The sequence below is a fragment of the Gopherus flavomarginatus genome, chromosome 1, assembly GCF_025201925.1.
Source record: "Gopherus flavomarginatus isolate rGopFla2 chromosome 1, rGopFla2.mat.asm, whole genome shotgun sequence".
Classification (NCBI taxonomy): domain Eukaryota; kingdom Metazoa; phylum Chordata; order Testudines; family Testudinidae; genus Gopherus; species Gopherus flavomarginatus.
This window is the reverse complement of record NC_066617.1, coordinates 316322521-316333590: the sequence shown is the minus strand read 5'-3', so window position 1 is coordinate 316333590 and position 11070 is coordinate 316322521. Positions and strand designations below refer to the sequence as shown.

The window sequence follows — 11070 nt, the reverse complement described above, 5'->3', positions numbered from 1 at the left end:
TTTTTAAAGATTCACGCAAAAGGATTTCTATCATTTCCTTTGGGATTCTATTCCACGATTTAGTAACTATTCCTGATAGAAAATTTTATTCAGCTCACATTTTTCTTTATTCATTTGCATCTGATTTCTCTTAGTTACACTTGCTTGGACTAATCCAAACAATTCCTCTCTCTCCTTGCTATTCCTACCTTTTAAATACTATGATGTCCTGTTTAACTTCCAACTTTGGCAACTAAATTCGAACTACTAATGTTTCAGTTAGTGCTTCCCTTCTCTTCCTAAAAACAGTTGTGCAGTGTTGTGGTGTTAGCACAGGTGTCATACCAGAAGTGGCTGCATTTCAGTGGTGAATTAGTAATATCAAGGGGCACAGTTGTAGAGCTCTTACCCATTTGAGCGCTCCTCTTGAAATCAGTATGAATACTGGTGGAGCAAGGTATTAATCAACATGAGTACGGATTGCAGAATCAGGACCTCTGTACAATGCCCAGAATATACTCTCTATACTATTTACCAACATTTAAAGACCATTGGGTTCCTTCATAATGAAAAATTACATTATGCTTTATTTTTTGTGCATACTAGACCAATTGCATGTAAAAAAATCTTCAAGCAATGCAATTTTCTTTTCCCCAGTAAACCCAACCATGGATGTAATCCTCCTAATGCATAGCTGTTAGCTTTGCTTCAACATTAGAATTATATCACATATGAATGCTGTGCAAACATGAGAGCTGAGTTCACTATTGTTTCTCCAAAGTTTTGGCAGGTATTTTGTCAGTTCCCTAATGATGATTTTAACAGCTGGTAGCCTTTTTTGCAAAGCCTTTTATAAAAGGCCCTAAATATGTGTAGATCTTCATTAATGTTGTAGTTGCTCCCAGAGAGATTTATCTGTCAAACATAGTTTTCCTAATGTACAAAAGGTATTGCTTTCTAGCTAATGACACAGCACTTATTATTAGACCTGAGATTTCTGACAGGCACCTGCTAATGAAAAGAGAATCTGGTGAATAACTATTCAAAAAATAGATCTCTAGCGAGGTAGTATAGGATATATGGAATAAACAACATCCAGTAGCTAACACTAAAAGTTGTGTATGTGGCAGCTTTGTAAATCGCAGAGGACTATATCAGGCCTTTGCAAAGAGCAAAGGGACAAAACAGTACCATAAAATAAACCAAGCATCAGCTACTAGCTGCTGATTTATGGATAAACCAAATCTACTGAAAGATTTTTGCAAAGGAAATATCTTTTCTTTTACCTTCACAAGTCTTCTATGGGCTCCTCTGCTACCCCCTGATGGCACTGTAAAACCCTGCAATTGCTAGGTTGAGGAGCAAGCCGAATGTGGGAGTATATAGGAAATAATTATAATCCGTTCTCCTCACAACTAGAAACAGCAGAGGAGCTGCCTGGCGGCAGCAGAGGAATTTGAGTAGCGATAGAGAGAAAAGGTGTGTGCAACAGAGAGAGAAAGAGATGGAATGAAAAGAAGCCACGATCACGTAAAGCCAGCTAACTGAAAGCAGAGTCCCTGGAAGCAGAGTATGACTATAGTGTAACACATGATCTGACTTTCACAATATACTTTTGTTGAAGAATCTATTTTGTGATTTCTCATTCCAGACTTCCATTGGTTTAACAAGGTGAGTTAAAGTTAAAGTCCTTTCAGGTATGAGAAATTCATTGGAAAGATGCTGATTTGCCAGAAATGTTTGCAGAATAAAGGACAGTGTCGCATTTTATACTTTGTCAGGAAGAAATGGACTGCAAACCAGTATGGTAGAAATGGTTTTCGGAATATTTAAAAAATCCTCAAGAGTCTATGCAGTGAGATGAACATGTTTCTATTGCTGAAGGATTTGGGGTCTTGGGGCAAAGCTTATCTGATTGAGCTATCAGGAATTGTAGATCTACAGTGCAGTGGACTGAGAATTTAGAAAGCAACAGAGTGTCTTCCTGTTTTATTCCTCAACAGTGTGAGGTGTTTGGAATTGATTGAAAGTGCAGCTTAGTTTGTGCAGCCAAAGTATATTTTGAGAAATCAAATAATAGACCAATTTGGAATCTGTTCTTTAATTGGATAACTAGTGATGGGAACAGTGTAAAAGGGGATTTACAAATGCAGAGGGGTCAGGCATGCTCACAGGAGAGAGAATCATTCTTATTTTGGTGAACACAACTCTGAAAATGTAAGGTTAGGACAGAAACCATCAGCAGCAAACCAGTTCAAAGTTAAAGCAACCTGGGGCTGGGTTTACAGATGGGTCTGAGCTACAGAGACTTCTCATTACTGCCTGGAGGAATAAGGGATAGAGTTTTAAAACCAGGGGAGCAATATCTGAGAAAGTGTTAGCATGTCATGAGTTTGCTGCAATTCGAGCCCCCCCGAAGCCAACATTCTGGGGCAACCCTGGCCCGCTCCATCGGCACAGCTAGCACAAAAGGGAGAGGGACTGGAGCAGATCAGCTGTGCTGAGACTGAGCAGGATATGGAGAGAAAATATATCCCCATGAGCTCTGCTCTATGGATTCCATCTTTGCTATCACCTGGGAACAGCAGGCCAGGGGGTGACCAAAGGATCTGCAGCTATGTAGATCCACCAGCCAAATTTCCCCATATAGGGCCATGCAGCTGCTTTGACAGCTACTGTGACCATCCCCATGGTGGCTGAATAACTTGTCCCCTTGGCTTGAGATGCTCTACCTTACACCTGTGCAGCACAAGAATAACTCCATTTGAGGCAATGAAGTGACACCAGTGTAAAACTGATGTAAGGAGGATCACAGTGCGGGCCTTTTGTCTCTAACTTTACCTAGATGTGTCTGGGTTTTTCATTACCTGTGGTACCATCAGGTGATTTTCTGAGACCTGCTGTCAAAATGAGAATGCCTATCTGCATTACTGTAGCATTCTATAAACCTCTACATGATTCGGTGTAGTTTTTAGCGGTCATTTAAATTTTAATTTCTTATCATGTCAGTTTTCCAAAGGAAATTACCCCTTAATTTGCCTGGCAACTCAGTTGCTCCTTCTCATCTGTTATAGCTAATTACATACAGAAAATGCTTTTGTCTGTAATATGCATTGTGATCCTGCAGCTAGGCAGTTTTTTGGAATGATTACCCATAGACTTTATAGCACTTTCCAAAGCAGTAGATTAATCATATAGGTTTCAAATCCACCCTGATAAATGGGTGCATGTCACTTGTAATCTGGTGAAATTATCTCGAGGTTATGTGCATATGTCCTGTTGTGTGTGTACCTATGAAACTATCATGCCTTTTGCTTTCTTAGTACGTCTTTACATTTTTTAACAACTCTCCCTCTGTGCAGAACTCAGTTTTAGCCATGTAATCGGATGGCTGTAATTGCTGAGGCCAGCCATTAGAAGGAGACATGATAACATATACTGAGTCTATTGCATTTACTTTATTGTGGTTTTTCTTTAAAACCAGAGTCATTTTAGACTGAGGGTAGATTTTGCTCTCTCTGTGTGGAAATATAGCCTGTGCAGCCACAGGAGTTGTTCGTTTGTCCATGATAATTTGATAATCAGAGGTGTGCTGGCTTTTTTTTTTTTTAATGCATTTGTAAAGGATAGGTAAAGTAGTTTTTAGCAAAAAGTACAACTATAAAAGTATTTTCTGTTAAAATATTGGGTGTTTATATTTTTTCTCATAATGACCAAAGTGATTTAATTAGATCATTTTAGGATATGCCACTAGCCATGACTCGTTTCTAAAAGCAAAGTCTAATTTTGGATTGTTCAGGAATAAAACTTACAACCAATGCCCTCAGTTTAATCCATTCTTTTCTACATTTAAAACTGGCTTCTCGTGTGGTTTCATAAGAGTATATACTTTTACTTTGGTAAAGAGTTATGAAGCCTTTTGCTCTGCATTGTTGTTTTGAGCCAGGGGATCTTGCTAGCATTTTGAAAATTGTATACAACCTATCATTACTACATTGTTACCTCCACCCACCTTTGCCCACTAAGTGCACTTCATGGCCAGTTTCTTTCTTTTAAAAAAACCTGTCAATTGTTGCAATCCAAAAGCACAATATTTGCTCTTCAGAAGTATCTTTATGAGCCAAGGATGGTTTTAGTGGCATGCTAAGTGTGAGGGGGAGGGAGGGGATGGGGTGAACTCCCCGAGAAGCAGGTCACTTCTGACCAGCCATCATCTTACTGTGGCCAAACGAAAAGAGTCAGCTTTTGCCAAAAGTTACCACACAGCATTTTCTGAGATAAAACAGTGGTGTCTTCTGAGAGTGGGGGCAGGGTGGTAACACAGATACAACTGTGTAAAAATTGCTGGCAAATGACTTTTTAAATGTATCCCCTGTATTTATTACCCTTTTAAAAATCATTATCTTTCTTAGTAGTGGCCTTGAATCCTACACAGTGCAGACAGGGAGTGTAGTACACGGTATAAAGACATGAGCAAGACAGGGAGCGCAGGGGAAGCTGATCCTGCATTAATGAAAGCTCTGCTGTGTGGCTGCCAGAATGCTCCTGACTAATAACAGCAGCAAGGCCAAAGGGGAGCAGTTAGCTAGCCTTCTTTGCACTCTGCGGATGGCACTGAATTCCTCTTGTTCAGACACACCCAGTTGTGCACCCCCACATCTCTCTCCTTTTTGGCCATGCATGCTACTCCATTTCTATACAGTCTCCTCTCATTTACACCCATGTCACATGGTTGATTTCAGTGGCGTTACTCCTGATTTACACCAATGTCATGTGGGAGGTGAATCAAGCCTTTAACATTCAGTTTATAGTGGTGCTAGAATCGCTGGTATGCTCTGGCTACTTGGTTCTGCTCCAGCAATCTGGGTGTGCAGCTGCTTTGGGTGACTGGGGTAGGCACAAAGCTGCTAAAGCAAAAAAGTGAATCTGGCCCATCATGTCTAGGTCATTAAAAACACAATTTATTATTGTAATACCCTTATTATTTCTATCTCTAGAGTACACCAGACAGTGATCACCAATGGCTGCTGGCCTGGAGAAAGCTTGTCACCGGTGCATATCTAAAATTGCCAGTAATGGTAAGTCACAGCTGTAAAAGTAATCACCTTCTATTACTTAAATGGCCCTGTGGTTACTATAGTTAGAAAAATGGGCTAATACCAAGTTCATTGTAAGTTATGGGCATGAGAGTTTAGGTAGCTGTACCACCTTCTGCTATGATCTCACTAGAACTCACCAGGGCCTGACTCAAAGCCCAGGTGAGTCAGTGGGGGCTCTGGGCATTGGATCAAGCCTAAATGGTCTACTCCTGCCTGGTGTGGAGTAATGGCAACTCCTACCTAAATCAGTTAACACCTCACAGGAGGGACTCAGCATGCGGCAGGACTGGGTCCTAAATGCAGGTGGTCCTGGTCAGTAAGTAGATGGGAGAATCTCAAACTTCCAATTCTGCCTTCTGAGTCAGCACTAAATCAATGTCCCAGCCTGGTGTTAGGAGGCACATTGGTGCTGCAGATGTGATGTAAAACTGAGGTCCGGGTACGGAAGAACCCATGGCCACACAAGGTATGTTAACTCTAGTGTCCTGGTCAAATTAAATTTTATAAATACATTCTGCCTAGCTAATTTCCCCCAGCAATTTCCATTGGATCCAGCACTTTTCTTCCCTGGCTGAAGTGTTGTTGTATCTGTGTGTTTTAGAGAGACAGATTGGTAGACAGACGTACTGTACTAACGACTGTACGTATAAAGCACTCCTCTGCTGTGGTGCTTGCCTGGAAATTAAAAACACCTTAAAACACTTTACAATGTACTGCACTGCAGAGCCAAATCTAGTGTGATTCTTTTCAAATTGGGTCCTACGCATGATTTGCCGTAGACTTACAATGGAGAACAGCTATAAAAAATAGTGCAGGTTGACATCTTGTGGGAATGAGTCTCATATCTTATGACCTGCCATCGCAAAATCACAACCAACTTTCGAGCCAAAGTACAATGACCAGACTCCCAAAAGGTCATGTGATATTAGACTCAAACACCTGCCAGGGCAAGTCTCACTTCAATTGTAAGCTCTTTGGGAAAGGGACCATCTGTTTGCTCCATGTTTGAGCAGCACCTGGTACAATGTGGTTCTGAGCCATGTCTAGGGCTCCTAGGCCCTACGGTGATTTTATTAACACTAATGGAGGATTTCTCCAGTATGGCCTGGGCTTACGCAATTCAAGGCTTTAAAACCAACAGCCTTGGTTACAGCCATCTTAAAATCATTCTGTCATTTTACAGGGTGTCAGGGTAAAGATAAAGAATATGGAGTGGGGTCTAATGTGATCTTGGCTGCTCCCCAGTCCTGTGAGCAGGCATGCCACTGCATTCTGCACTAGTGACAAGTGGTGGAGAAGCCCTGTCAAAAGCCCTGGGAAGAGGCTGATCAGAGGGTAAATAAGGACACACCTGTACATTTTATGAGAAATTTTTTCATCACAGCATAAAACCCAACCCATGGCATGGGAGTGGCCAACAGGAAAACTAAATCTTTAACCTGGTTTCTGACTATGTCTCCTTTGTGTGCTGTCCTCCAAATTCCTAGTGCCTTTACTTTAAACCCATGATGTTTTCCAAATCCAGAGTCTCACATTCAGTTATGAGAAAAAGAAAATTTCTTTACATTATTTTCCCACTCAAAATAACTGAAACCTCACCCAAACCAATTATTGTATTCCTCAGACTGCAGTTACTACTCCGGGGTCTCATATGGATGCTTTTGGCTCCAGTTGACAGAGCTCCCTGAAAACTCAGAATAAATGTCCATGAATGATTAAGCCACTACACTCCTTGTTCCATAACAAAACGACCTAAAATCCACAACCCCCTGAAATACAGTCTTCCACAAAGATTACGATAATATACAGAGTCTCAAAAGCTAAATTATACTCTAAAGTTACTGATTCTAGTACATTAGAACTTCAGCTAAATATTTCCCACCAATCTCCTGTCCAGTTCTTCAAATGTAGCCTAAAATAGTCCGACTGAAAGCAATTCAGTCAGAAAGACTTTGCTGCTATTAAATCACCCTACTGCTACTCTATCAAATGGCACAGCAAGAGCCCACACTGAGGTACCAAATACCAACTGCCTAGGTGAAAAACCCCACCAAGTTACAGAGGGCTGTCATCTAAGTAAGGACCACGCCTGACTTGACCTAGGTTGTGAAATCTGACAAGATCCCACTCTGAGGAAATAGAACTGTAGGCAACACTGCTGGGCCAGGTTCTCTGTTCCCATCTCTTCTCTTTGGATTGCTCCAGTGACACAAAGGGACTAGAAAGCAGAGACCAGTCCCCACTGACTGACTGAGGATTCACTTGGTGGGGAACAGTCCCCCAGCTCACATAGAGCTTCTATGTCACCCCCACCAATAAAGAGCATAAGGAGTAGTGAGGAGGTGTGTCCAGAGCACTCTGATCTGGCTTTGCTTATTTTGCAAGTGACTGCTTGGGAGCTGTGACCATCTGGCACAGTTTAGAATCCCCCAGACTACTCTAAACTCCATCCAGGGCAGTGGCAGATTCAGAACTGCATCAAGAAACAAGATGCTTCAGCAACCTGACAGCTCTCCATCACTTCTGTGGCCCCTTGTGGAAACCATGCACAGCAGAGAATCTTGGCCATCATTTTTACCCCTCTCTGTATTTCAGGACAAATAGGGCAGAGGCAGTGTATTTTTAGATTTCTGTTCCTACCACAGAAACAATTGAAATGTTACTATTTTCTGTTGGTGTTATAGTGCCATCAGGGCTTCAGGGGTGACTGATGGAATAAATTACCCTTTTTAAAATTAAAAAATGGGTTTGATTCTAATCTCACATATGCTGGCTTGAGTCAGGAGTAACTCCATGGAAGCCCATAAAGTTACCCCAGTGTAAAGCAGCTCAGAATCAGGCCCATTGCATTCTGGCACTGCAGTTGAGTTGTCAGAATTCCTCCATCTATACTCTAAGATGAGGCTTTTGCTTATATTTAAGTGCAAAACTCAACTCAACCTTAACTATGGGTCATCTGTGCGACTGGTGCCTCCAAAATGGATTTTTTCATTAATTACAACACAAATGCTAATTAATCTCAACTTCACATTTCCCATTGCCCTTTAAATATTTTTCAGAAAGCATTCATGAAGAGGCCAGTTCTGATGCCAGATATAAACCTAATGGTTTAATGATATTTAAATGGTCAGCATATCAGCACAGCATCATTTGAAATTCCTCTCTTTTTTTTTTTTTTTTTTTTTTTTTGGTACAATACTTGAGGCTCAGAGCATCAGGGCAAACTCTAGTTAAGTGGCCAAAAGGAATTAGAGTCAATTTTCAATTCCAGTTGTATTGCAAAGCAAATGGATGATATACTGTGTTTCTTCGTTTGGTTACTGCAAAAATCCTGTTCAGATGTGATTGATGCTAATATACTCTATCATATTGTGATTTTCAGCAATTAAGGGGCTATATAGAACAAACAACCTTTTATAGCTAAATGGAAACCAGCTGTCCACTATTAGAGCTGCACTGTTAGACACTGAGGTGAGGATGGTCAGGCCTAGTGGTTGGAGCTAAGGGACAGAGGCTAAATCTGGAGTCAAGAACAGGGCTGGAACAAGGCAAAAGTAGGTCCGGGTGCTAGGCTGCGGCAGGCTGAGGCCTGTGGAGTTTGTCACCACTGTCAGGCAAAAGATTGTTCTGAGCCATGAAGCAACATTGAGCAGACCCAGGCTTCTCTTTCCCCTGTGAGGCACTTACACCTGCTCTGAGGCCTGGTCTACACTACGCATTTATACCGAATTTAGCAGCATTAAACCAATTTAACCCTGCACCCATCCACACAACGAAGCCCTTTATATCGATATAAAGGGCTCTTAAAACTGATTTCTGTACTCATCCCTGACGAGGGGAGTAGAGCTGAAATTGGTATTGCCATGTTGGATTAGGGTTATTGTGGCCGCAATTCGACGGTATTGGCCTACGGGTGGATCCCACAGTGCACCATTGTGACTGCTCTGGAAAGCCATCTGAACTTGGATGCACTGGCCAGGTAGACAAGAAAAGCCCCGCGAACTTTTGAATTTCATTTCCTGTTTGGCCAGCGTGGAGAGCTCACCAGCACAAGTGACCACGCAGAGCTCATCAGCAGAGGTAACAATGCAGTCTCCTGAGAATCGAAAAAGAGCTCCAGCATGGACTGCACGGGAGGTACTGGATCTGATCGCTGTATGGGAAGAGGATTCCGTGCTAACAGAACTCCGTTCCAAAAGACAAAATGGAAAAACATTTGAAAAAATTTCCAAGGCCATGATGCAGAGAGGCCACATCAGGGACTCAGTACAGTGCTGTGTGAAAGTTAAGGAGCTCAGACAAGCCTACCAGAGAAGCAAACAGAAGGTCCGGGGCAGGGCCGAAAACATGCCGCTTCTACGCTGAGCTGCATGCAATTCTAGGGGGGTCCGCCACCACTACCCCACCCCTGTCCCCTGGTAATCTCAGCCATGCCTGAGGATTCTGCGGACAGGGAAGATGAGGAGGAGGAAGAGGAGGACGAGCTAGCAAAGAGCACACAGCACTCCATTCTCCCCAACAGCCAGGAGCTTTTTCTCACCCTGATGGAATTACCCTCCCAACCCTCCCAAGCCACTAGCTCAGACAATGAAGCCATGGAAGGGACCTCTGGTGAGTGTACCTTTGTAAATATAAAACATGGTTTAAAAGCAAGCATTTTTTAATGATTAATTTGCCCTGAGGACTTGGGATGCATTCGCAGCCAGTAAAGTTACTGGAAAAGCCTGTTAACATGTCTGGGGATGGAGTGGAAATCCTCCAGTGACATCTCCATGAAGCTCTCCTGGAGGTACTCCAAAAGCCTTTGCAGAAGGTTTCTGGGCAGGGCAGCCTTATTCTGTCCTCCATGGTAGGACACTTGACCACACCATGCATGTAGCAAGTAATCTGGGATCATTACATGACAAAGCGTAGCTGAGTATGGTCCTGGTGTTTGCTGGCATTCAAGCAACATCCGTTCTTTATCTCGCTGTGTTATCTTCAGGAGAGTGATATCGCTCATGGTAACCTGGTTGAAATTCAGGAATTTAATTAAGGGGACAGAGATGGTTGGGCTGTTTGCCTGTGGCTTAAAAGAAATCCTTCCCTGCATTTAGCCAAGCGGGGGACGGGCGGTGATAGGCGCTGAGCTTTTTCGCATTTGGCTAGCTGGTATCTTCCCTGCTACCAGCCACGTGGTGGGGAGAGGCATAAAGCAATCATCCCAGAGAATTGGATGGGGGCAGTTCTGGTGCTGCACGTTAACAGGAAAGAAGCAGCACTCAATGGGCTTTGCTTGCTATTTGGGAAAGGAGGGCGCTGGATATATGAAGGCTGCAGAAGCCGAAAGACAATGGCTTACCATGGCCGCATGCAAGCTGAATTCTGCTGCCCGGACCTGCGTCTGTGAGATCTCTAACACCAAAGCCGCAGGCACTAAATATTAAGATGCAAAATGCGACTTTGTAGTGAGATCACATGTGCTATGTAAGGTGAATAGTGTTGTTCACTGTGAAAGAGTATAACCATTGTTCTGTAAAATGTATCTTTTTAAATACTTCTCTCCCTTTTTTTCCCTCCCTCCTGCAGCTGCAAATTTTTCAAGTGTCCCTCCTCCATCCCGAAGGCTATCTCAGATAAGGCAGCGGAAAAAAAAACGCGAGACAAAATGTTCTCAGAAATCATGGAAGTGACCCACAATGAAAGAGCTCATCTGAATGAGTGAAAGGATGTGATATCAAAGTACAGGAAAGATGCCAGTGACTGTGAGGACAGGAGGGACCAACGTGAGGACAGAAGGGACAAAAGTGAGGAGAGAAGAGATGCTCGAGATGAGAGGTGGCGGCAGGAAGATCTGAGGTGTCAGGATGCAACTCTGGGGCTGCTGCGTGATCAAATGGACATGATCCGGCATCTGGTGGAGCTTCAGGAACAGCAGCAGGATCACAGAGTGCCACTGCAACTCCTGTATAACCGCCCTCCCCCCTCACCATGTTCCTTAGCCTCCTCACCC

General features: G+C 42.9%; 1 protein-coding gene across 2 annotated transcripts in view; it reads left to right on the top strand.

Moving 5' to 3' along the window:
- The first annotated feature begins 1410 nt into the window (after nucleotides 1-1410).
- Nucleotides 1411-11070, top strand: part of TMEM272 (transmembrane protein 272) — a 34601-nt gene continuing 24941 nt past the window's right edge. The window contains exons 1-2 of one of the 2 annotated variants that reach the window (XM_050951883.1): nucleotides 1411-1650; nucleotides 4977-5057. In XM_050951883.1, coding sequence (XP_050807840.1) covers nucleotides 5000-5057 — 58 coding nt within the window. In that variant the 5' untranslated portion in view covers nucleotides 1411-1650; nucleotides 4977-4999. Of the gene's footprint in view, nucleotides 1651-4976; nucleotides 5058-11070 lie in introns of those variants that run through there. The other variant, XM_050951894.1, reaches the window with a different exon arrangement.